This window comes from Mastigoproctus giganteus, chromosome 10, assembly GCF_048544385.1.
Source record: "Mastigoproctus giganteus isolate SK-2022 chromosome 10, ASM4854438v1, whole genome shotgun sequence".
Lineage (NCBI taxonomy): Eukaryota > Metazoa > Arthropoda > Arachnida > Uropygi > Thelyphonidae > Mastigoproctus > Mastigoproctus giganteus.
The window spans coordinates 54790036-54812757 of record NC_143584.1 but is presented as its reverse complement, the minus strand read 5'-3'; the positions used below and the strand labels follow the sequence as shown (position 1 = coordinate 54812757).

The 22722-nt window shown below is 37.3% G+C and overlaps 1 protein-coding gene across 2 annotated transcripts in view; it reads left to right on the top strand.

Annotated features, from left to right (window-relative positions):
• Window positions 1-22722, top strand: part of LOC150079036 (serine/threonine-protein kinase Nek8-like) — a 266092-nt gene that overhangs the window by 91278 nt on the left and 152092 nt on the right. For both annotated transcript variants that reach the window (XM_090384054.1, XM_090384055.1), the window contains exons 6-7: window positions 1463-1544; window positions 11674-11885. In XM_090384054.1, the coding sequence (XP_090240180.1) occupies window positions 1463-1544; window positions 11674-11885 (294 nt within the window). The remainder of the gene's footprint in view (window positions 1-1462; window positions 1545-11673; window positions 11886-22722) is intronic.

Below are 22722 nucleotides of genomic sequence, written 5' to 3'. Positions count from 1 at the left end.
CCATCTAATTCACCGGGTTAAGCTAATCTACATTATTTTATGTCGTGGCACTGTTGGGGAAGGCTGCAATTAACCATGTGGCCATGCAGATCTCTGGTGAGATCTGCATGAAAAGAGCGTTGATACAAGAGTTAGCAGAAAAGTAGGATGTTATGTAAATCAGCTTTATCTTTTGCTGTGGATGCAGTAGCACCCTCAGAAAAGCAAGTTTTTCTGAGGACAAGAAAAGCAAGTTTTCTACACTTAGCCTATTAAAAATCAAGTTTGGATTGATTAACAGATTTTTTAAAATTGTTGCAAACTTTAGTGTAAACAGAAAATGAAGCTGGAGATATACAAGCAAACTCAGCATCTGGAGACTTATCTTGAACTGCCTTACCACATTTATAGGAAAATCAAGTATTAGATAAAGGAGAGGGTTTTAGATTAGAATGTGGAATAAAGGATTTCACCCCCTACAAGAATAATTTTGCTGACACAATCTGAGAAAACATTGGAATTGTGAGATTTTAATTCAAACAAGGAAAAGAAGAGGAAATCATGTAGCCCATCCTATTTTACATTCCTTGTGTCAAACGACACGAGGCTGAGAATGGCCACGATCCCAATTTTAATCATAATTAACCCATTTTTTTTAGCCCTGAAGATGGGATTTATAAATGTAGATGGTAAGCTAATTTTAGAATTTTGTTTCTAGGTTGTGGTATCTGCACCTTCTACTTTATAAAACAAACTAAAATTTAGGTATCATGTTAGATTCAGTATATTAAATTACATAAAATCTTCGGAGTTCTTGTTTGGTGTATTTCAAGAGGCTAGGACTAACTCTAAATAAAGTTTATTTCTAAATGTTTTGTTGTTAGTAGGATTATATTTAATAACTGAATGTAGTGATGAAAAAAATCATTGTAAGTTCTAAAACATATTTTCAACCAGTGTTTTCAACCAGTGTTTCCAACTACTATTTCACCAAAAATCAGAAGTTGTCTGCATTTCAAAATTTTGATGTACTTTAAAATAACATGAAAATATATTTGCCATATGTATACTAAAAAAAAATTATGGTAACATAATTATGCTTTAGAATCATTAGAAAGTATTAGAATCGTTAATTTAGTTTCTAATCACAAGAGTAAAGATTTCATGTACTGAAAGTAAATGATCAAAATGAAGCTTATAATAGAGTTAATCTTTTGCCAATTTCTTGTCCAGTTTGAAGTGTTCTGTTACTTTACTCAAAAAAAAGTTGATAAATTCTTTAAGTTTTAAACTGACATTAATTATATCTGGTGATGAGCATATTTATTTCATAATTGAAATAATGAATTATGGCATTTTCATAATCAATCATGAAAATTAGGTGATTAAAAGTTGGCAGTGATGGGAATGTTTTCTGCTTTACTTTTATGATATTAATTAGATTATATATGTATATAATCCTAATTTCATTAACTGTATTCAGCTATAATCAGAAGAGTGACATTTGGGCCCTTGGTTGTGTTCTCTATGAGTTGCTTACATTAAAAAGGCCTTTTGAGGCAACTGTAAGTATTTATCATATTATTATTATATTATTATCTGTGTATTGATCAAACACCCTAATAGAGAAATTTATCTAGGAGAGTCACTCGTATCGATCGATACTTAATAAAATAATGAAAATCTATATGTTATTTTATATATACAATTCTATACACAGTTTTTAATAAGTGGACTGAAATCACCTGCATGCAGACTTTTACAATCTTTTAAGAGCCTTCTCAAAACACTTACATAAACAATGTTCTTATACATTTATAGGAATGTAGATAATTTATTGTTCTTTACGTCATTAAATTTGGAGTTTGGTGCCCATTTCAGCCAATTTGATTGGATAATACAATGTGGTCACAAAGGAATTGGATGCAAACGAAGGATTTTGATATCTATACTTGGATTTCAGGAAAGCCTTTGATGCTCTTGTACAAATTGGAGCAGTATGGCATTAATGGCAAGTTGCTGCTATGGATAAAGGAATCGTTGAGTGAGAGAAGACAGAGAGTGGTAATCAGTGGACACTACTCTTTGTGGACTAATGTTATTAGTGGAGTCCCCCAGGGTTCGGTGTTGGGCCCATTGTTGTTTTCTATATTTATGAATGATATTGATGAAAGTATATCAGGCTTAATGTCCAAGTCTACAGATGATATGAAGGTTTGCAAGGTTCTCAATGACAGTAATGACAGTACACTACTGCAACAGGATCTAGAAAAGTTGAGAAAATGGGTTGAGAGGTGGAAATTGAAGTTTTACCATTGACAAACGCAAAGTACTGCATATGGGTAGCAGTAACCCCAGAGTAACTTACCAACTGTGTAGTACTGCACTCAGAGTAGTGGAGAATGAAAAAGACCTGGTGGTAATTGTGCAGTCAGATGTGAAGTTTTCTGAGCAGTGCAGACAGGTGCCAGAGCAGTGGAACCACCACCCAGGATTGAGGCAGTGGTATCCAATAAGAATAAGTAACATTAATCTTCTCCACTGGCGAGGCATTGCCTATACGAGGTAGTGCAATATCAGGGCAACTCATTGTGAGGGCATTCACAATATGAAATGTAAGAAACGTGATGCCATTTCACCTACTTTAGTAATTTACTATGAACTAAAATGATGCTATGAACTAACTTGTTTGATTACCAAAATGTTTATATTTTTAATTTTTTAATATAAAAATAAAGAATTTCTGTATTTATAAAATATTAAGTCACTATAATAATACACCATGTATTCTTTATTTCTTTATCAAGTACTTCTTATGCAGGAAAGCTTTTTACCTGGGAAACTTCTTACGCCGGAAAATAATACATATTCAATATATATAGTTGATAATATTAGTAAAATAATAAGAGGAGTTTACCTCAATATAGTACGTAGAACACTTCTGTATGATACCCTCCAGAAATTAAAACGGAAAAAACGACATTTTACCGGTACATTAGAGTAAAATATAAATAATTAATTTAACACAATTCAAATCAATTTAACGCAATTAAAGAATCTAACGAAAATATTCAAAACAATTTTCCTTCCTGAAGCTGACAACGCTTTTCGACCGTATGTCGTGATCACAGGAATGAAAATTACCGAATCGGGTTAAACCTGAAACTTAAATAGTGATTATTTGTCTTCACGCATGCGCGTAAAGGTCCACGCATCGGAGATCAAATATGGCCGCCGAACATTAACAGAATTCTCGTGTAATTTAATTTCAATGGTTTCTGCAATTAATAGTCGCGTATAATTATGTTGAACGTTAAGTATATTGGCCTCGTTAAATAAAAAAGTATGTTTTTCGTTAATGGCATGAAAGGCTAATTCTGACGCTGCTGAACGAGAAGCACGAACTGAGGCTTCATGTTGATTTACATGAATATTAAGAAAAAATCGCGTCGAACCTTAGTAAGACGAGTTATTATACAGAGGGTAGATAAAGGAGATACCCGGCACTGTTTACCAATTTGGTCAATCAATACAATAAAACGTTAACCATGTATCGAAAAAACGACTACATTACTATGGTTCAGTTAAAGGAATTGAAGTCCAGAACATACAATATTCCTGCACTTTTCGGTCAGGTAAAATTACACAAGACTGGATTTCCTATTCGACCTAATGTTTCCTACAGGAACTCCACATTTTCATCCTCAGCCACACATGTATATGACTTTATAAAACCCTTCAGACAGGTAATACAATTTGGGATTAAGAACTACGATACATTATTTAATAATCTTAAAGACTGTAGACTCGGCGACAATGACAATTTATTCTCACTAGATGTTACCTTGTTATATACGAATGTAAACGTTGAATACACATTAGATATTATTTGGGATATGTTAAATAAAAACTCGACACCGATTAATTATACGAAGCTACCTATTAAGGAAATTTTTCACTTAATTAAACTGTTAGTTGAGGCCAACTACATCACCTTTCGAGACAAGGTGTACAAACAAATTTTTGGATTACCAATGGGTTTGAGCCTGAGTGGCTTAATATCAGAGATCTATCTCTCAACGATTGAGCATATACATTTGACACCTTTTCTACCCCGTGTCACATACTATGGGAGGTATTTTGACGATGTTCTAGTTATTACCGATAGTAGTACTATCCAAGACATTTTACATTCATTTAATAATATTCATTCTAGACTCCAATTTATATTGGAAAGGGAGGATATGGATACAAAGTCATTAAATTTTCTAAATTTCATGCTTACCCGGGACTTGAATAAAATACAATTTAGCATCTATCGAAAACCTACAAACACCGGTATGCTTCTACATTATAGTAGCTATCACCCGTTCACCTACAAAAGATCGATTATCTTTAATCAATTTCTATATGCCTATAAATATTCAACGACGGAATCTGCTTTGGACTCAGAAATACAAATATTAACTAGCAGATTCTTAAACAGGGGTTATTCCATTACCACAATAAACCGAATTAGGGTACAGGCTAAGGATAGGATACAAAATACTACACCAATCAACAATAGTAATATCAAAAAATACTTTATTTCTGTCCCATATGTTGAACAGTGGCACAAACAGCTTAACAGATTCTTTAAAGATACCAAATTTAAAATTGTAGCTAGGCCAATACGGAAGTTACACGCTATACTGAACAATCACTCGGTTCTTTCCGCGTTCACAACACAAATTAATGATCTGGTATACAGCGGTGATTGCGACTCGTCTTACCAAGGTTCAACGCGATTTTCTCTTAAAATTCGTGTAAATCAACATGAAGCCTCAGTTCGTGCTTCTCGTTCAGCAGCGTCAGAATTAGCCTTTCATGTCATTAACGAAAAACATACTTTTTTATTTAACGAGGCCAAAATACTTAACGTTCAACGTAATTATACGCGACTATTAATTGCAGAAACCGTTGAAATTAAATTACACGAAAATTCTGTTAATGTTCAGCGGCCATATTTGATCTCCGATGCGTGGACCTTTACACGCATGCGAGAAGACAAATAATCACTATTTAAGTTTCAGGTTTAACCCGATTTGGTAATTTTCATTCCTGTGATCACGACATATGGTCGAAAAGCGTTGTCAGCTTCAGGAAGGAAAATCGTTTTGAATATTTTCGTTAGATTCTTTAATTGCGTTAATTTGATTTTTAATTGTTTTAAATTGTGTTAAATTAATTATTTATATTTTACTCTAATGTACCGGTAAGTTGTCGTTTTTTCCGTTTTAATTTCTGGAGGGTATCATACGGAAGTGTTCTACGTACTATATTGAGGTAAACTCCTCTTATTATTTTACTAATATTATTATCAACGTAGAACATATTGAGTATTACAGCTCTGATTCATACTATCTAATAGTTGATAATGTAAATTAGGAAATTCTTATCTTGGAATTTCTTTTCCATGTTCTATTGTACTTGGATTTCAGGAAAACTTTTGATACACATAAGACTGCTGTACAAATTGGAGCAGTGTAGAATTAAGTGCAGGTTTCTACTATGGATAAAGGGATGGTTGAGTAATAGAAGACAGAGTGGTTATCAATGGATGCTGTTCTTCATGGACTAATGTTATTAGTGGTGTACTCTCTAGTGTTTAGTGCTGGGCCCATTGTTTTCTTCTATATTTACTAATGATAAAGATATAACAGGCTTTGTATTATCTTTATTATCATTAGCTATATGGTGCAAGGAAGCCCGAGGCTTATGCAGCACCATCCAAAAAAAAAATTCTGAATGACCCAGAGAGAGAGAAAGAAAGTAGAAAGGAATCACCAAGAAAGAGAAGAATAATAATATCCAGCTCAGGACCCTGGGTGTGCCAAGCCCATACTCACCAGATGTGAGCCCCTGGGATTGCAGATGATAGAAAGGTTGTCAGGGTGGTTAATCAAATTATGCTATTGAAACAAGATCTAGAAAAATTATGCAAATAGGCTGAGAAATGGCAACTGAAGTTTAACATTGACAAATGCAAGGTACTGCATATGGGTAGCAGTAATCATAGATTAACCTACCAACTGTATGGTATGCACTCAGGGTAGCTGGAAAATGCTGCTAGGACAGCTCATGGGGTTTTGTGAATAATATACAAGACGTTTGCTAGCAGGGATAAGGAGGTGTTTATTGCATTGTTTATTGCATTGTTTAAGTCAATTGTTAGGCTGCATCTTCACTGCTACATCATATGCTTCACTGCCGCTCTAACCAAGAAAGTCTTTTCTGGAAATTGCAGTATCTGGAGACTAGGCACCTGCGAGGTAATCTGATTGAAGTGTTTAAAGTTTTGAATGGATTTAGCAAGTTCGATGCTGATTGCATTCTTCCTCTTGCTCAGACTACACATATGAGAAGTATAAATTTAAATTATGGATGCGTAGTTACAGGATAGATGAGTGGAAGTTTGCCTTCAGCCAATGGGTAATTGATCGTTGAAATAACTTCTATCTTTTGTTATTGTGAAGTGGTAGTGTGGGAAGGTTTCTTTCTTTCTTTTTTTTTTTTTTTTTAATTTGCTGATGCTGTATTAGTTTGCTTTCTTGCATTGTTTCCTGCTACTGATACTACCAAAGTTTTTTTCCTGTGTACACTAATCCGGACTTCATCAATAATCAGTGACAAGTGGGTTTGCCACATATAGTTTTGGAGAAGTCTCAGTTCAAAGACTTTCACTTCTTTTTTGGCTTCAGATATCTTGAAATTCAGCATAGCCTCTTCTGTACTGTAGTTAGCCAGTTTAACAGTTTTGCTGCCGGAATGCAAAGTTACATCGAAATGAACTGCAATGTTTGTATCTTAACACGCATATCAGTCCTTTCAGTTGCAGTCAATAATCAAGTGCTGTAAAAGGAAAGGCACATGAAATGAACAGCTGAATGATACAGCACACTAATTGAACTGTGGGATTTTGCTTAGCATCAATCACACTGTTTGAGAGTGCTATAAGAGCTGTATACTTGGTTCACAGTTTCACGTGTTCTTTACTTATGTTAAAGTTGTTTTATTTAGTTTAGTATTTTTTTCTTTGCATGAGTTGAAGTTATTTTTATCTAATTTTTTGAAGAGATGCTTGCTGAATTTTAATTCCTAGTTTTGAAAAACAAAACGTCATTCTTAGTGTATGTCTATGGATAAAATTTTGTATAAAAAGTGTTTTACTATAAAATTTTACCCTAAAGGATTTTTATAATGGATTCCCAGCCTGGGACATAAGGACAGAAAAGTAGAGGGATGGACAGTGTGTTAAAGGTGGTGACATTGAATCAGCTCTCTTTATAGTATGTCATATAATACTGAATTAGAATTCTATTCAAGTGATCTGGATTCGGAATCTCATTCAAATGCATCCGTTGATATTAGAATGCTACAAACAACAGATGCCTGCACTACTTGGAGTGATTATTCTTTGCAGATGAAATCCACTTACTACAAAGCAGTGCCTACTTGTTCCAGCACCCCAAGAGAAGTGCCTCAAAGAAGCTCCCCCCAAGGCACACATAAAGGACCCTCAAAAATATAAAAGACAGCAAACTTGTTAAGGTGGATGGAGTAGGATTTCTCCAAGTTGTGTGGAAATAATAAAGCACCTTCATTGGTATAATAGTGGTAGTATCCAATTCCTCCTTGAATTTATTTAAGCTATCAACTTCCACAATGACAGATGAAAGTTTGTTCCAGCAATTAACCACCTGCTGGCTAAAAGGAAATTTCCGCACATCTATTCTACAACTGTCTTTCCTCAATTTGAATTTATGCCCCTCAGGTTCGTAATCTGAGCACAAGAGGAAAAATCCTAGTGCAATAGATTTGCATAGCAGAGGAAAAATCCTAGTCCAGTGCAATAGATTTGCATAGCAGTGGTCCTTATGCAGCGAAAAATAATAAGACAGAAAGCCTAGTACTCACATGGCCGAACCAGCCTAATTTGTTTCTGTACATTTCAGTTCAACTATTGTTTTGTCAGTGGTGTGGTTTGGCCATGTGAGTACTAGGTTTTCTGTCTTATTATATTTCACTGCATAAGGACTACTGCTATACAAATTTATTGCATCTGCGGTCTGATTTTAGAATCATCCCATCGTTGCATGGATTTGTTTAGTGTTCGAAATGCAGTGATTCCCTGACTATTATTGGCCTCGTGGTCCTCTGTCGAAATGGGGCATAATGGTCAGTCTATTTTATTTCATTTTTTATTATTTTCAATTTACTTGGTCATGTAATGTTGTCAGTCTACGTTTCCACCTTAGTGAGATTTCACATAATTCGGAAATGGGTGCTATCAAGGGGGCGCCGCTAAATTTCTTTTAATTGGTTTAATTTTCTAAATTATTTTAGGAATGTTGCTTCAACCCACTTATTCTTCTTATCCCCCCCATACATATTTTTCTGTTACTGTTATGTTATTTTATTTCGCTAAGTTCTTTTTCTCTCTACTGGTTTGCCATGCTACTGGCAAATATCCTATTTTAATTTAGCTTATATATATATAAAACCAATATTAAGTATAAAATTAAAATATGTCAGTAGTATGGCAAAACTGTTGAGCGAAAATTTAAACATAATAGTTAAATTAACATAAAGGTTAAATCACGGGGAGGGGAAAGCAAAGGTAACAAAAAATTCAATTAAAATTAAAGCCAATTAAATAGAAATTTAGCGGCGCCCCTAGTAAGGTGCCAGTTTCAAAATACGTGAAATATCACCAATAGAGACTAAACAAATTAACAAAAATAATAGACTGACCATTATGCCCCATATCGACAGAGGACCACAAGACCAATAATGGCCATGGAATTGCTGCATTTCAATTTCTAGACAAATCATTGCAAAGGTGAACCGACCGAAGGACCAAGCCACCCTCCCATCTTCCAATCGTACCACCAATGCAGATGATTTGATTAACGGTGGTCCTTATGCAACGAAAAATAAACTATAGAACAGACTAGCACTCCAGAGCAGAACCTCACTACTGACATAAAGTAAGCTTAACTAGCTTATATAGAAGAAAAAGTAAAAAGATATAGATGGCGGTATAGGTGCAGCCTTAGCACGTCAAACCCACTACTACCTCTTCATATACATATATTTGAATAATGACATAAATAGGAAAATTATATGAAAATAAAAAAAATAAATAAACCATGATTTAACCTTTATGTTAATTTATCTATTATGTTTAAATTTTTGCTCAACAGTTTTGCCATACTACTGGCATATTTTAATTTTATACTTATTATTGGTTATGCATTGGGCATCATGTGGAGGATTGTGTATTTTTCTGCCTCTAATGATAGCTTTATTTATTTTCTTATTTGATTTTATTTTCTTTATTTTCATAATTTTCCTAACTATGTCATTATTCAAATATATGTATATCAGGTGGTGGTAGTAGTGGGTTTGATGTGCTAAGGCTGTGCCTATACCGCCATCTATATCTTTTTACTTTTTCTGTCTATATAAGCCTGTTAAGCTTACTTTATGTCAGTGATGTGGCTCTGCTCGGGAATGCTAGTCTGTTCTATAGTTTATTTTTTGCTGCATAAGGACCACCATTATTCAAATCCTCTGCATTGGTGGTTTGATGGGAGGGTGGTTTGGTCCTTCGATCAGTTTACCTTTGCGATTGAAATGCATCGATTCCATGACCATTATTGACCTCTTGGTCCTCTGTCGATATGGGACATAATGGTCAGTCTATTATTTTTGTTACTTTGTTTTATTTTCATAGTTTGTTTAGTCTCTATTGGTGATATTTCACGTATTTTGGAACTGGCACCTTACTAGGGGGACGCCGCTAAATTTCTATATAATTGGCTTTAATTTTAAATTTAAAAATTGAATTATTTTTAATTGGATTTTTAATTGAGTTTCTAAATTATTCAGAGACTTTTGGCTACAATTTTAGTCTTGTTACCTTTCCTTTCCCCTGCCCGTGATTTAACCTTTATGTTAATTTAACTGTTATGTTTAAATTTTTGCTGAACAGTTTTGCCATACTACTGGCATATTTTAATTTTATACTTAATATTGGTTATGCATTGAGCATCATGTGGAGGATTGTGTATTTTGCTGCCTCTAATGATAGCTTTATTTATTTTCTTATTTTATTTTATTTTCTTTATTTTCATTATTTTCCTAACTATGTCATTATTCACACACACTGTGAGTCAGTCACTCAACACTACGGTGTTATCATGTTGTGTTCATGCACCAATGAGAATACATAGTCTGTCACACCTACATGTCAATCAATATATGGTTCTCGAAGGAGCAGAAGGAGTACTTCTGCTCCAGACCAATAGCATGCATTGCTTGTTTACCAAGAATGCAGCACGAATCTGTGGCGGCAGCAAAGCAGTTTGTCTGGTAAGTTCCCCATAGTTTTCCGTGGTTCTTGTGTTGGCTTTCTTTATCTTAGCCAAAAGTACTGCTTTCATGCTCATAATTGACAACACTCAGATTTATAGACAAGATCCCATATATTTGTTGGCGATTATCATGACTTATAATCTCTCTTGGCAGAAGCACATCACAAATATTGCTTTCTCTAAATCAAAAAAAAAAAACAAAAAAAAAACAGGTTTTCTTTATTGTTCTCGGGTTGCTTTTCTTATAAACAGCTTGAAATCTGCCATACCATGAAATATTGTTCCCACAATGAAGGTCCTAGACCCTATTCAAAAGAGGGCAGATGACTCATCTCTTGTAAAGTTTTTCCACTCTGTCTCAGATGTTCAGTTTCTGCTGTATGCTCTTTGTATAGATACATCCATGGACACTGGTCTTCTAAATTGACATTTGTAACTCCCTCGCTCTCTTCCAAACTAGTCTGAACATTGCTTAAATCATTCACTCTCCAAGCCCAAACTCACAGAAGTAATTTTTCTTCTTTGTTTATTTATCCTTTCTACTTTTATTCTTTGGAATAACCTTCCTTCATATCTATTTCCCATATATTGCAACCAATAGAAACTGAAATCTAATCTCAATGGTTTCTTCTGTCTTCTCAGTTTTTGACCCATACCCAGTATTGGCTGCTATTGGTATTGATTCTTTATTCTTGTAGCTTTCATGTTTGTGGTCACAACATTTATATATTTATAAAAGTGTCCTCATTGTTTTATCGAGTTTGGCTCTGAGTGACAAAATTATACCTGCTTTCTTCTTACTACAATAAATAAAACTTGTGTGTGTGTGTGTGTGTGTGTGTGTGTGTGTGTGTGTGTGTGTGTGTGTGTGTGTGTGTGTGTGTTAAGTTTTTATTACACTATTTAAATAATAAATTGACAATGTAAAGAAAAAAAAAAACTTTATACATCTGCTGGCAGTTTGATTTCTAATTATCAAAATTCATATATACTCATTAAAAAATTTACTTTGCATCTCTGTACCTCTTGAAACATAAGTTGTACTAGTTATGACTGTGACTAGTTATGAGTGTTAACCCTTTGGATGTGACTTTGGAAAAAGATTACTTTCTTTTATTAACCAAACACATTTAAAACTTTTTTATTTTATTTTTTTATTATTATTTTTAATATTCTTTTCTATATATGTGGGTAAAAATTTTAGTTCAGTTAATTTTTAGTATTCAGTTTGTCTTTATGTACAATATCATGCTGATTACAGATTTTTATTTTTCAGAATTTACATGCACTTGTTGTTAAGATCATGCGAGGATCATTTGATCCCATAGCAGACCATTACAGTAGTGATCTTCGTCAACTCTTAGTAAACATGCTCCATTTAGATCCTAGTAAACGTCCAACTGCAAGTGAAATTATGGCTCATCCAGTTATGATCAGTCATGTATATCGTCTTTTTGTTGACATTGGTTCTTATCCGTATAATAAATGGTATTAATTAATTACAGTATTTAATTAATATTTATTTAATTAGTATTATACTAATACAGTGTGTATTGAGGTTGGTCTTTTTCAGCTGACTTAAGCTACGAATGTCACAATTTCTCTATTTGTATAACTTTGAATCTATATTCACTGACTGCCAGGGTCAGTTAGTGAATATAGATTGTATCAAAATTGTTTCTTAAATTGATTAATTACAAATAATGTTTTCCCTTTTGTGAATTGTTAATGTACTTGAATATTTTCAGAAACAGTAAGTATGCCTATTTGCTTGAATATTTATGTGTCAATCACTTCAAGATAATATATATATTAAAACAAATTAAAATATAAAATTAAAATAAAACAAGCAAAATATATATAATAATAAATGACTAAAGTCATTTATTATTATATACAGTAATACCCCGACTTACGCGAACTCGGAGTTACGCGGTTCTTGATTTTTTCGTTTGGCAACGCTGCCGCCCACTATCTTCAAGGTCGTTTTTCATATGTTATCGATATCCGGTGCGACGGCGGAGATTGAGAGCGAAAGATGAACAAAATTAAACTTTGCTGCTTTTATGTTTTTTATATCAGTGAAGGGGAAACACATTTCACCATAATAACGTAAAAACCCACACATTTCCAGCTATCGGTATAATCGCAAATGCAATTAGATCGAGTTTACTACCAGTTTATAACAGATTTCACTAGCAGAAACGCAACTGGATTTTTATTGTTTTATGGTAGTAACCCCTAGAAATGTGAGGTGTTAATAGTGTATCTCTGCCTTTATGGTGTTGTTTATTCAGTTGCTACATGCGCGCAGCTTTGTTTATGCGTATCAAGCGTGCTCCTCGTTTTGTAATTGTGCTTTATTCCCTAAAAATGAGAAAAAGAATTAAAAGGTGTGAAAGGAAGCGTCCTGGTGAAGACACTGCAGATTCAGAGAGAAAAAGAAAAGCAATTATCGATAAACAGAGGCGGACTGGATCAAAAATTCTTACCCGGGAAAATTTATAGTGGCCTCGCACTATGGTTTATGGCCAAAATCACACTGGCCCACCGGGGTTTCCCCGGTAAGGCTTATGGCCAGTTCGCCTCTGTCGATAGAGAAAAAATATGAAATTGTGAAACGCTTTGAGCGAAATGAAAGACCATGTGATATTGCACGTGCTACAGGCCTAAATGAAGCAACGGCGAAAAGCACATGACAATTGCAAACTTGACAGGTTGAAAATTGAAAAGATCTCAATTGTAAAGGGCTTAAAAATTTTAGAAAACATAGACTCCAACGAAGAACGCGTTATAGCTACAAAGCAAGGAATAAAAAAATTATTAGCTTGCTACGAAGAAATTCTGCGTGAAAAAAAGAACGCGCTGTGTCTTCAGACGAATTTGTTAGATTTTAGGAAGCCATCGACATCGAAATAACTTTTTAACGCAAGTCATTAGTTTTTTAATACATATTTGGTATTAATATGTATAAAGAACTGCAATTTTATTAATATTTTTCTTCTAAACTAGTGTTTTTGTTAGTCCTTGGTCCCAATTAAGCAAAATTTATATGTATTTATATGCAAAGTTGTACCCCGACATACGCGAATTCGACTTACGCGATTTTCGTCGGACCCACCTATCGCGTAACTTCGGGGTATTACTGTATATCCTTGTAACTTTCCTAGTGAAATATTGTTTTCGGATTATAATCAAAAGTTCAAAATTATTTTGTTAAAAATCTGCCATTCAATGATGAAATGTAGACAGATGTACTTTACCACCATATCTCAAAAAATTGTGCTAAAACACTTTGGTCCTATATGTGTGTTCTTTATAATTAAAGCATCCTTATTCAGAGCTGTTTGGAATTCCACTTAATGGTCAGAATGAAGGAAAATTTAGTGTAATGATAATAGTCCAGAGCATGGAAGGGAATTTGGGGGGGGACAAAAATTAATTCATATATCTCCCATTTGGTCCTTGAGGCTGTCACAGACATTCTCTCAGATATGCCAGACAAGCTGTTCTTGCTACCTGTGAGTCTAAAACGCTGATGGAACTGACATTCGGGTGACACTCAAGTCAAAGTGGACCCAATTTCGGCGAAGTCCGGACGGTCTATGACAGCCAAATCCTCTGCTTGCACCTTCACGATGGTGGGACTGTTAGTAATCCTGGGTATAACCTTCATGCACAAGTACATGGTGGGTGACCACCCAGGTGTGAACCAACGTAAGCAGGGGTCGAGGTGTGGCGCCCACACCACATGGAGGATCGCCGCCCCTCTATGTTACCAGGCAGTACTAGGTGGTAGATGACTCTCATCAACCGGTGAAATACCACCACTTTGCTTATTGGAGGCTTGAAGTGGTGGAACCCATGTTTAGTCTCTAGAGCTAAGTTCCGGCCAACCCTTCCCTATCTCTTCCATCATGCAGTATGATTGATGATTTTTGAGGTTATGATGAATGTCGTGGCGAGATCCAATATTCCTTACATTTCGAGGGTACAGCTCTAAAACGGTGTTCGCAGGCCGGCCGCTAGTTAGTACACTGGACTGAACCTATTGGTAACTCTCTAGGAAGCTTCCGGATCAGCTAGTGTATAATCTTGCTACCTCTACTCTGCCAGATAGTGACTGGAGGGAGTCCGAGTAGTGTGTATGCGGGGAGCATTGTCGAGGCCACGTTATGTCAAGGATATGGGTATATTCTTACCACATGTACGCCATATCCAAAAATTTCCTTACTTCATACAGCATGTCCCACCCACTTTTTCTTACTATTGAATACACCATGAATTGTCAAAATAATAGAGCAAGCTTATCTGCGAAAAGATCTAAACCTCCCAAGGACTTCCTAATTCATTTCACAAATATACGTGGTCTCAATTCTAATCTCAACGATGTCCATTTCCACTTGCAGTCTTCCAAACCCCATGTACTTTTTCTGACTGAATCTCAGTTATCAGTTGATTCAACTACTGCTCATCTCAGATGTCCAAATTATTTGCTGTATGATTCCTATCGCCTCAAAGGTGGTACTTGTGCATATGTCCGTTCTGATATTCCCTGTCAGAGACTTGGCAATTTGGAATCTCCTCTCTTTGATCTTCTCTGGCTTAAAATCTCTCTACCTCATTGTGTCAAATTCATCTGTTGTCTCTACCGTTCTCCCAACTCCACTAATCACTTGGAGCTCTTTGACTTCCTCTCTTTGCAACTTGACTTTCTCCAGTCCAACTTTCCTAACAGTGAGGTAATTTTCCTTGGAGATTTTAACGTTCACAACTCCAGCTGGCTTCCGTTTTCTAGTCACACCGACCCAGCAGGTCGAGATGCTGAGGCTTTCGCAATTACTAATGACCTAGCACAGATTGTTCATTTACCTACAAGAATACCGGACAATCCTAATCATACAGCCAATACGCTTGATCATTTTCTCACAAACAACCCTTCTAAGTACAAGGTTGAAGTGAGAGGTCCTTTAGGCACTTCAGATCACAACTTGGTGATTGCCTCTTCTCCAATGGAACCTTTATCTCATGGCTATTCCCAACCTCGTATTGTTTGGCATTACAAGAATGCAAAATGGGATGACCTGCGAGACTTCTTTTCTTCTTTTCCTTGGTCTGATTACTGTTTCAAAACTTCTGATGTCAACGTTTGCTCAGATCGTGTCAGTGAAATTATTCTTGCAGGAATGGAATCCTTTATCCCACACTCCACTTTAAAATCTCGTCCTTTATTTAAACCTTGGTTTTCCAATAAATGTGCTAAGGCTGTCCAAGAGAAGAACGTTGCATATCGTAATTGGCTTGTTTCTAATTCTTCAGTTTCATTTTCTGCCTACACCAAAGCTCGCAACAATTGTAAAGCAGTTATTAATCAGTCCAAACTAGAGTTTGAACAGGCTAAGAGTAGAAAACTTGCTTCTTGCCCTAATGGTAGCCGAGCATTCTGGTCTCTTGCCAAAGCTATTGGCCGCAACTTTTGCCCATCTCTGCTCCCACCTCTGTCCAAACCAGATGGTTCTGTTGTCACTTCAGCCAAGGATAAAGCTGACCTGCTAGCATCCCATTTTTCTCTGAGCTCATGTATTAATGATCTTGGTAAAACACCTCCCACCATTCCTAACACGCTCCATTCAATGCCTCCTGTGGTCTTCCGTCAAAAGGATATCAGAAGGATTTTGATGAATCTTGATGCTAAGAAAGCTGGTATTTCTCCACTTGTTCTCAAAACCTGTGCTCCTGAACTTACTCCTATTCTTTGCCGCCTTTTTTCACTTTCTTATTCCAAAGGTGTTTTTCCTTCTGCTTGGAAATTTGCTCATATCCAGCCAGTTCCTAAAAAGGGTGACAAATCCCTCCCATCCAATTATCGTCCCATTGCAATTACTTCTACTCTTTCTAAAGTAATGGAGAAATCAATTAACCGCCAACTCTTAAACTACCTAGAAACTTTCCGTCTGATCAACGATCGCCAGTATGGATTCCGTCAGTGTCGATCCACTGGTGATATTCTGGCTTATGTTACCCATTTATGGACTAATTCAATGGAAAGGTTCGGTGAAACACAAGTAGTTGCTCTTGACATCTCAAAGGCTTTTGATCGTGTTTGGCATAAAGGTCTTCTAAACAAGCTTCCATCTTATGGTTTGCCAACTGTTTTTAGTAATTGGTTATCCAGTTTTCTCTCTGATCGCTCACTGAGGGTGATGGTAGATGGCTCTCTGTCTTCTAACTTCTCCACTAATGCCGGTGTCCCCCAAGGTTCAGTTCTTTCCCCCACTCTTTTCCTCTTGTATATCAATGACCTTCTTCCATTGACTGGAAATCCTATCCATAGTTTTGCCGATGATAGCACATTGCATTCAACTTTCCATTTTGAGAAACCTTGTCCAGCTCAATCAGCTTTAAGTTCTCGAAAATCTGCTGCCAATTCCTTAAATGCCGATCTTCAGGTAATTCTCCAGTGGGGCAAAGACAACTTAGTTGATTTCAACCCTTCTAAAACTCAATCTTGTCTTATATCTCGCAAAAAGGATTCTTCTGCTCCTATGCTTATCTTTAGTGACACTCCGATTTCTAGGCAAAATGATATATCTCTTTTGGGGATTACCCTGACTTCTAATCTCTCTTGGCACAAGCACATTACAAATATTGCTTCCTCTGCATCTAAAAAACTTGGTTTTCTCTTTTTCTCTTTTACTTTTCTCCCAAACAGCTGCTCACTCTGTATAAATCGCAAATCCGCCCTGCCATGGAATATTGTTCCCACATCTGGGGTGGTGCCCCCAGAACCTCTCTCAGGCTTCTTGATTCCATTCAGAGGAGGGCAGTTCGGTTAATTAATGATTCATCTCTAACAGAATCTCTCCACTCGCTGTCTCATAGACGCACTGTTTCTGCTGCATGCCTCTTCTACAGATACTTCCATGGGCACTGTTCTTCTGAATTGGCTTCTATAATTCCCGCTCTCTCTTTCAAAACAGTCCGAACACGTGCCGCCACCAGCCAACATCCATTTACTGTCCAACTTCAAACCCACAGAACCAACTTTTCATCTTCCTCATTTATTCACTCAACTGCCGTTTTCTGGAACAACCTTCCTTCATACGTATTTCCTGAAAATTACAATCTACAGAAGTTCAAGTCCAATATCAACAAATATCTTCTTTCGTCTTCTGAACCTCCTACCCAAGCACGGTACTAAGTACTATAGGTTTAATACCTCTCGTGTTTGGGGTTCTCATAAAAAAAAAAAAAAAAAAAAAAATCAGCAGCAGAAATAATTCTGCATCTGACATATTTTGTATATTGCAGTTGTGCAGGTGCATTTAAGAGCATAGGAGAAATTCACAAGATCAGTAAGCAGCATGATCTCTTTATAAAGTCACACACTCCTAGGTGAAACTGTTCCACCTAAACAGTAACAATGCAGTGTCAGAAAAACATTGGGAAAGGTTAATATCACATGTCCTGTTTATGAAAGAAATTTGAAGAAACAGGGAGAAGTGTATGTGCCTAAGGGCAGAAAGCTATGAATGAACCATGTGTGAAGGAGTGCTTCTTTGTTTGCCCTCATGAGTAGGACAGTTGGTATCATTCTCCATCTCCCCATACTGGGTGACAAACAGCTGGGTTTGAATTCCATCAATGCTGCTTGGAGTTTAGCATTAGTAGAGGCATTTGATGCAAGAAAGCAAGCTTATGCAGCATCAGCCAAAAAAAAAAAAAAATAAAAAATAAAAAAAGGAAACCACTTCCACTTCACCCCTCTGTTCGTTCAAAATACCTGTCCAGCTGAGCCTTAAACTTATTTAGGCTATCAACTTCCACGACAAGGGGTGGAAGTCTGTTCCACCAACCAACCACCCGCTGGCTAAAGGCAAATTTCCGCACGTCTATCCTACATCTGTCTTTCCTCAATTTGAATTTATGCCCTCTCAGGTGATTATTCTGAACGAGAGGAAGAATCCCATCAGCATTGAGCATGCTCAAACCATTCAAGGCTTTATACACCTCTATCAGATCACCTCGCTGGTCCCTAGTCTCCAGACACTGTAATTTGCAAAACTTAAGCCTTTCTTCGTAAGAGCACCCCTTTGTTCCATTCACTAATCTTGGTGCCCTTCTCTATACTTGTTCCAGCAGCTCTACATCCTTCTTGAAATGAGGCCTCCAGACCTGTATACAGTACTCTAGGTGTGGCCTGACCATTGCCTTATACAAGGGAATAATCACCTCCTTATCCCTGCTAGAAAAATTCCTATATATCATTGACAATACACCATGAGCTACTCTTGCAGCCCGTCTGCACTGCTCAGAGAACTTCATATCTGCCTACACAACCACCCCCAGGTCCCTTTCATTCTCTACCACTGTCAGTGTAGTACCACAGAGTTGATACGTTGCTCTGGGGTTGCCGTTTCCCATATGTAGTACTTTACATTTGTCAATGTTAAACTTCATTTGCCACCTCTCAGCCCATCTGCTCAACCTTTCCAGATCCTATTGCAGCAGCATAGTGTCAGTAGTGTCCTTGACAACCCTGCCTACCTTTGTATCGTCTGCAAACTTGGACATTAAGCTTGATATACCATGATCAATATCATTTATAAATACAGAAAACAATAATGGACCCAACACTGAGACCCGAGGGACTCCACTAATAACATTAGTCCACGATCAGCAGTGTCCATTGATTACCACTCTCTGTCTTCTTCCCCTCAGCCACCCCTTTATCCACAGCAGCAATTTGCCTCCAATGTCACACTGCTCCAATTTGCGCAGCAGTCTTCCATGTGCAACAGTATCAAAAGCTTTTCTAAGATCCAAGTATATAATATCAAAGTTATTCCCTGCATCCAGTTCCTTTGTGACTGCATAACACAAATCCCCTTAACAAAACCATCCTGTGTCCGAGCTATAACTGAAGTCTTGTCTAAATGATCCTGCAGTGCTTCTTTAACTAGTGCCTCCATTAATTTTCCTGGAACAGAAGTTAAGCTCACAGGTCTATAATTACTTGTGTCAGCCTTTGATCCTCCTTTGTGAATTGGGGTCACATTTGCACATCTCCAGTCTGTGGGTACCTCCCCTGAGTCCAAGGAAGCTCTCATAATTATGGCTAAGGGTTTGCTTACTTCCTCTGCTGCCTCCTTTAATATAACTGGATAGATCCCATCCACCCCGGGTGCCTTTCTTGTGTTTATCTTCAACAATTTCTCTTCCACTTTACTCTCAGTTATTACAAGATTCTCTAGCTTACTGCTAGAGTTGAATACACCTCTGGCTTTCCCCTCGCTAAATAATTCCTCATGTGTGAATGTCGATGCAAAATATTCATTTAGTTTGTTAGCTACCTGAGCAGGATCATCAACAGTTGACCCATCGATATCAAGTGGTCCAATCTGATTCATCCCCTTCCTTCTAGAGTTTACATAAGTAAAGAACTCTTTGCTGTTTTTCTTTGCATCCCTTGCCAAAGATTTCTCGTAATCTGCCTTCGCCTGCCTAACCTCCTTTGTAACTTGGTTACAGATCAACTTGTATCTATCATAGGCTTCTGTGTCATGTGTTAATTTGTATTTGTATGTATCCCATGCATGTTTCTTCTCTGCCATATGCCTCATCAGTTCATCTGACATCCATTTAGGCCTAAACCTTGAACAGTATTTCTTGGTTGGTATGTAAAGCCTAGTAGCTTCTAAGATAAGTTCTTTGAATGCTTCCCATTTTGCATTTGCTGTTGGTAACATGATCAGTCGGTCCCACTGTATAGAATTTAAATACTGTCTCAGTCCATCGTAGTCGCCTTTACGAAAGCAATAACCCTTCCCTTTACCCCTAATGGTAGTTACCTCTTTGAGTAAATCACACTTCAGCACACTGTGATCACTGCCACCTAGTGGTTCATTTATCTGCAGATTCTTAATGCATGAAGAATCACTGCTGATAATCAAATCAAGAGTATTCCTCCCTCTAGTTGCCTCCCGAACGTGCTGATGTACAAAACAATCATCCAATAAATCCACAAAAGCCTTGCTAGTGTGTTAGTGACCAGCCCCCAAATTCCAGTCAATATCTGGGAAATTAAAATCTCCCATTATAAGACTCTCTGATTTACTGGCCCACTCTATTTCCCTGTACAGTTTCTTATTATACTCATCAGAGTCATTAGGCCTGTAGCACACTCCTACTCTCAATTTTGATCTCCCAATGCTTATGTCACACCAAACTGACTCGACACTGCACTGTCCAGCGATGTCCACTGGCTTCACTTCCTTGGATTTTATGTATTTCTTAACTAATAGCATAACCCCTCCTCCCTTCCTATCCAGTCTATCCTTTCTGTAGACGTTGTACACCCCAAATTCCAGTTCTGCATTCCTTATATCTGTGAGACACCACGTCTCTGATATCCCAATATCTGCCTTTGATGTTTTGAGCAATACCTCAAATTCATCAAATTTATATACTAAACTCCTGGCATTGGTGTACACGCAAGTATACATGCACCTATTTCTATTCTTAGCTACCCTAACACAACCCATGTGTTTACTTGTACCGCAATGACTCCCAGCAGTCTCTGAAATATCCTGCATCTTGTTTTTCAGGCTTCTGCTCATTCCAATAGAAGCAGTGCAAGAATCTCTTTCACCTCTGCCGGTGGCTACTGTTAATCTATTCGTCTTTGTCTCCCCCCCCAAGCTAGCAGTTTTCCGACCCACCTAACACTGCTTCGATAGCATCAGCAAATATTCTGGCACCCTTTCTATTTAAGTGTATCCCATCCCTGTAGAAGCAATCTCTGCTGTTAACAAGTACAGTCCAGGCTGAAAAAAATTCTACCCCTTGAGCCCTGCACAATCTTTCTAGGGCTGAATTGATCGACAACGCTCTCATCATATACTCCCTCCTATCGTGTCTGGGCAGAATTGCAGACACTTTCAAATTCAACCCTATTTCACGCCTTTTTTTCAACAGTGACCTGTACTTGTTAAGCAATTCTGCCGGTCTCCTACTCTTGATATCATTAGTGCCAACGTGTACAACTATATCACCTTTTGTGCCCTTAAAAGATGATATCTGCTCTACGTCATCAACCTTTGCCCCTGGCAGACATACCCTGGTCCTGTTCCACCTATCCTTTTTACAAAGCATGTTCCCCGTTTCCCTGACAATAGAGTCACCAACAACTACTAGTTCCTTTGGGACCAGTGCATTCTGCCTTGGGGGTTGCCGCTGTGTTGCGCGATGACCAAGTGCATGCTCTGGCGTTGATGTGGGCAGCTTAGAGCTTGATGGGCCCCTCAATTTTGTTCCTTTTTATGGGTCATTTTCACAATGTGGCTGAGTTAGTTGGTCTCAGGTGAGGGTTGTATGATTTTTCTCCCCAGGAACTCAGATATTTTGTCCAGCAAATGGCAAATCAACCACAGAATGCATGCAATTTACAGACAACCTATGCCATATGGATAATGTGGCATAAGTTGCTGATGCACCTAAAATCCTACAACAACCAACCAGCTTCTTTGTTTTAACATTTACTGGTGCATCAGCTACAATGGCTGTAGTGCACCTAGTGAGGAGTGCTCAGCACAGCAACTCACAGGCCAGATTGGTGCTCACTCCATTGCACAGCAGTTGGACATGTCTGCTTTCCACAGTATGAAATATGTTATAGAAAGTGCTTTGGTATTAGAGAATAGCAAATACTGATGCAGGTGGTACGGAGAACAGAAAGGCAGACCTCCCCTCACAATCCTGATATGCTTGCAGGTGGACAAGTAGCATGGAAGGTGCTCTGAGATAAAGCCCACTTCACTTTGAAGTGGAATTTGAATATAAATAATTGCCACATGATTGGTAATAGAAAACTCCCTGTATAGTACAGTTCTGCCATGCTGCCCAAAGGTAACTGTTTCATACGAATCACCAGCTTATTTTTTCCCTCTTATAATACATGGTTGTCAATTGTCACTCATTTGTAGAGGTGCAGGTTGAGTCTGGCCACAGACTAGAGTGATTTCTAAAGTCCCCTTAATTCATGACTGGTTAACTGATCTCAGGTAGAGGGAGCAAAATTATAATTGCATGAGTTATTCCAGATTTTTCAACACACACACACACACACACACACACACACACACACACACACACACACACACACACACACACACACACACAACATGCAAATCAGCCCAGGAATTTACACTTGTACAGACTTATAATACACAGTGGTGTAGTATGGCCTAATTTGCTGATGTGCCAACAAAACAACAGTTTCCTTCTTTCTTTCTCAATTGGACTGTTCTTCTTTGAGGACATTCAG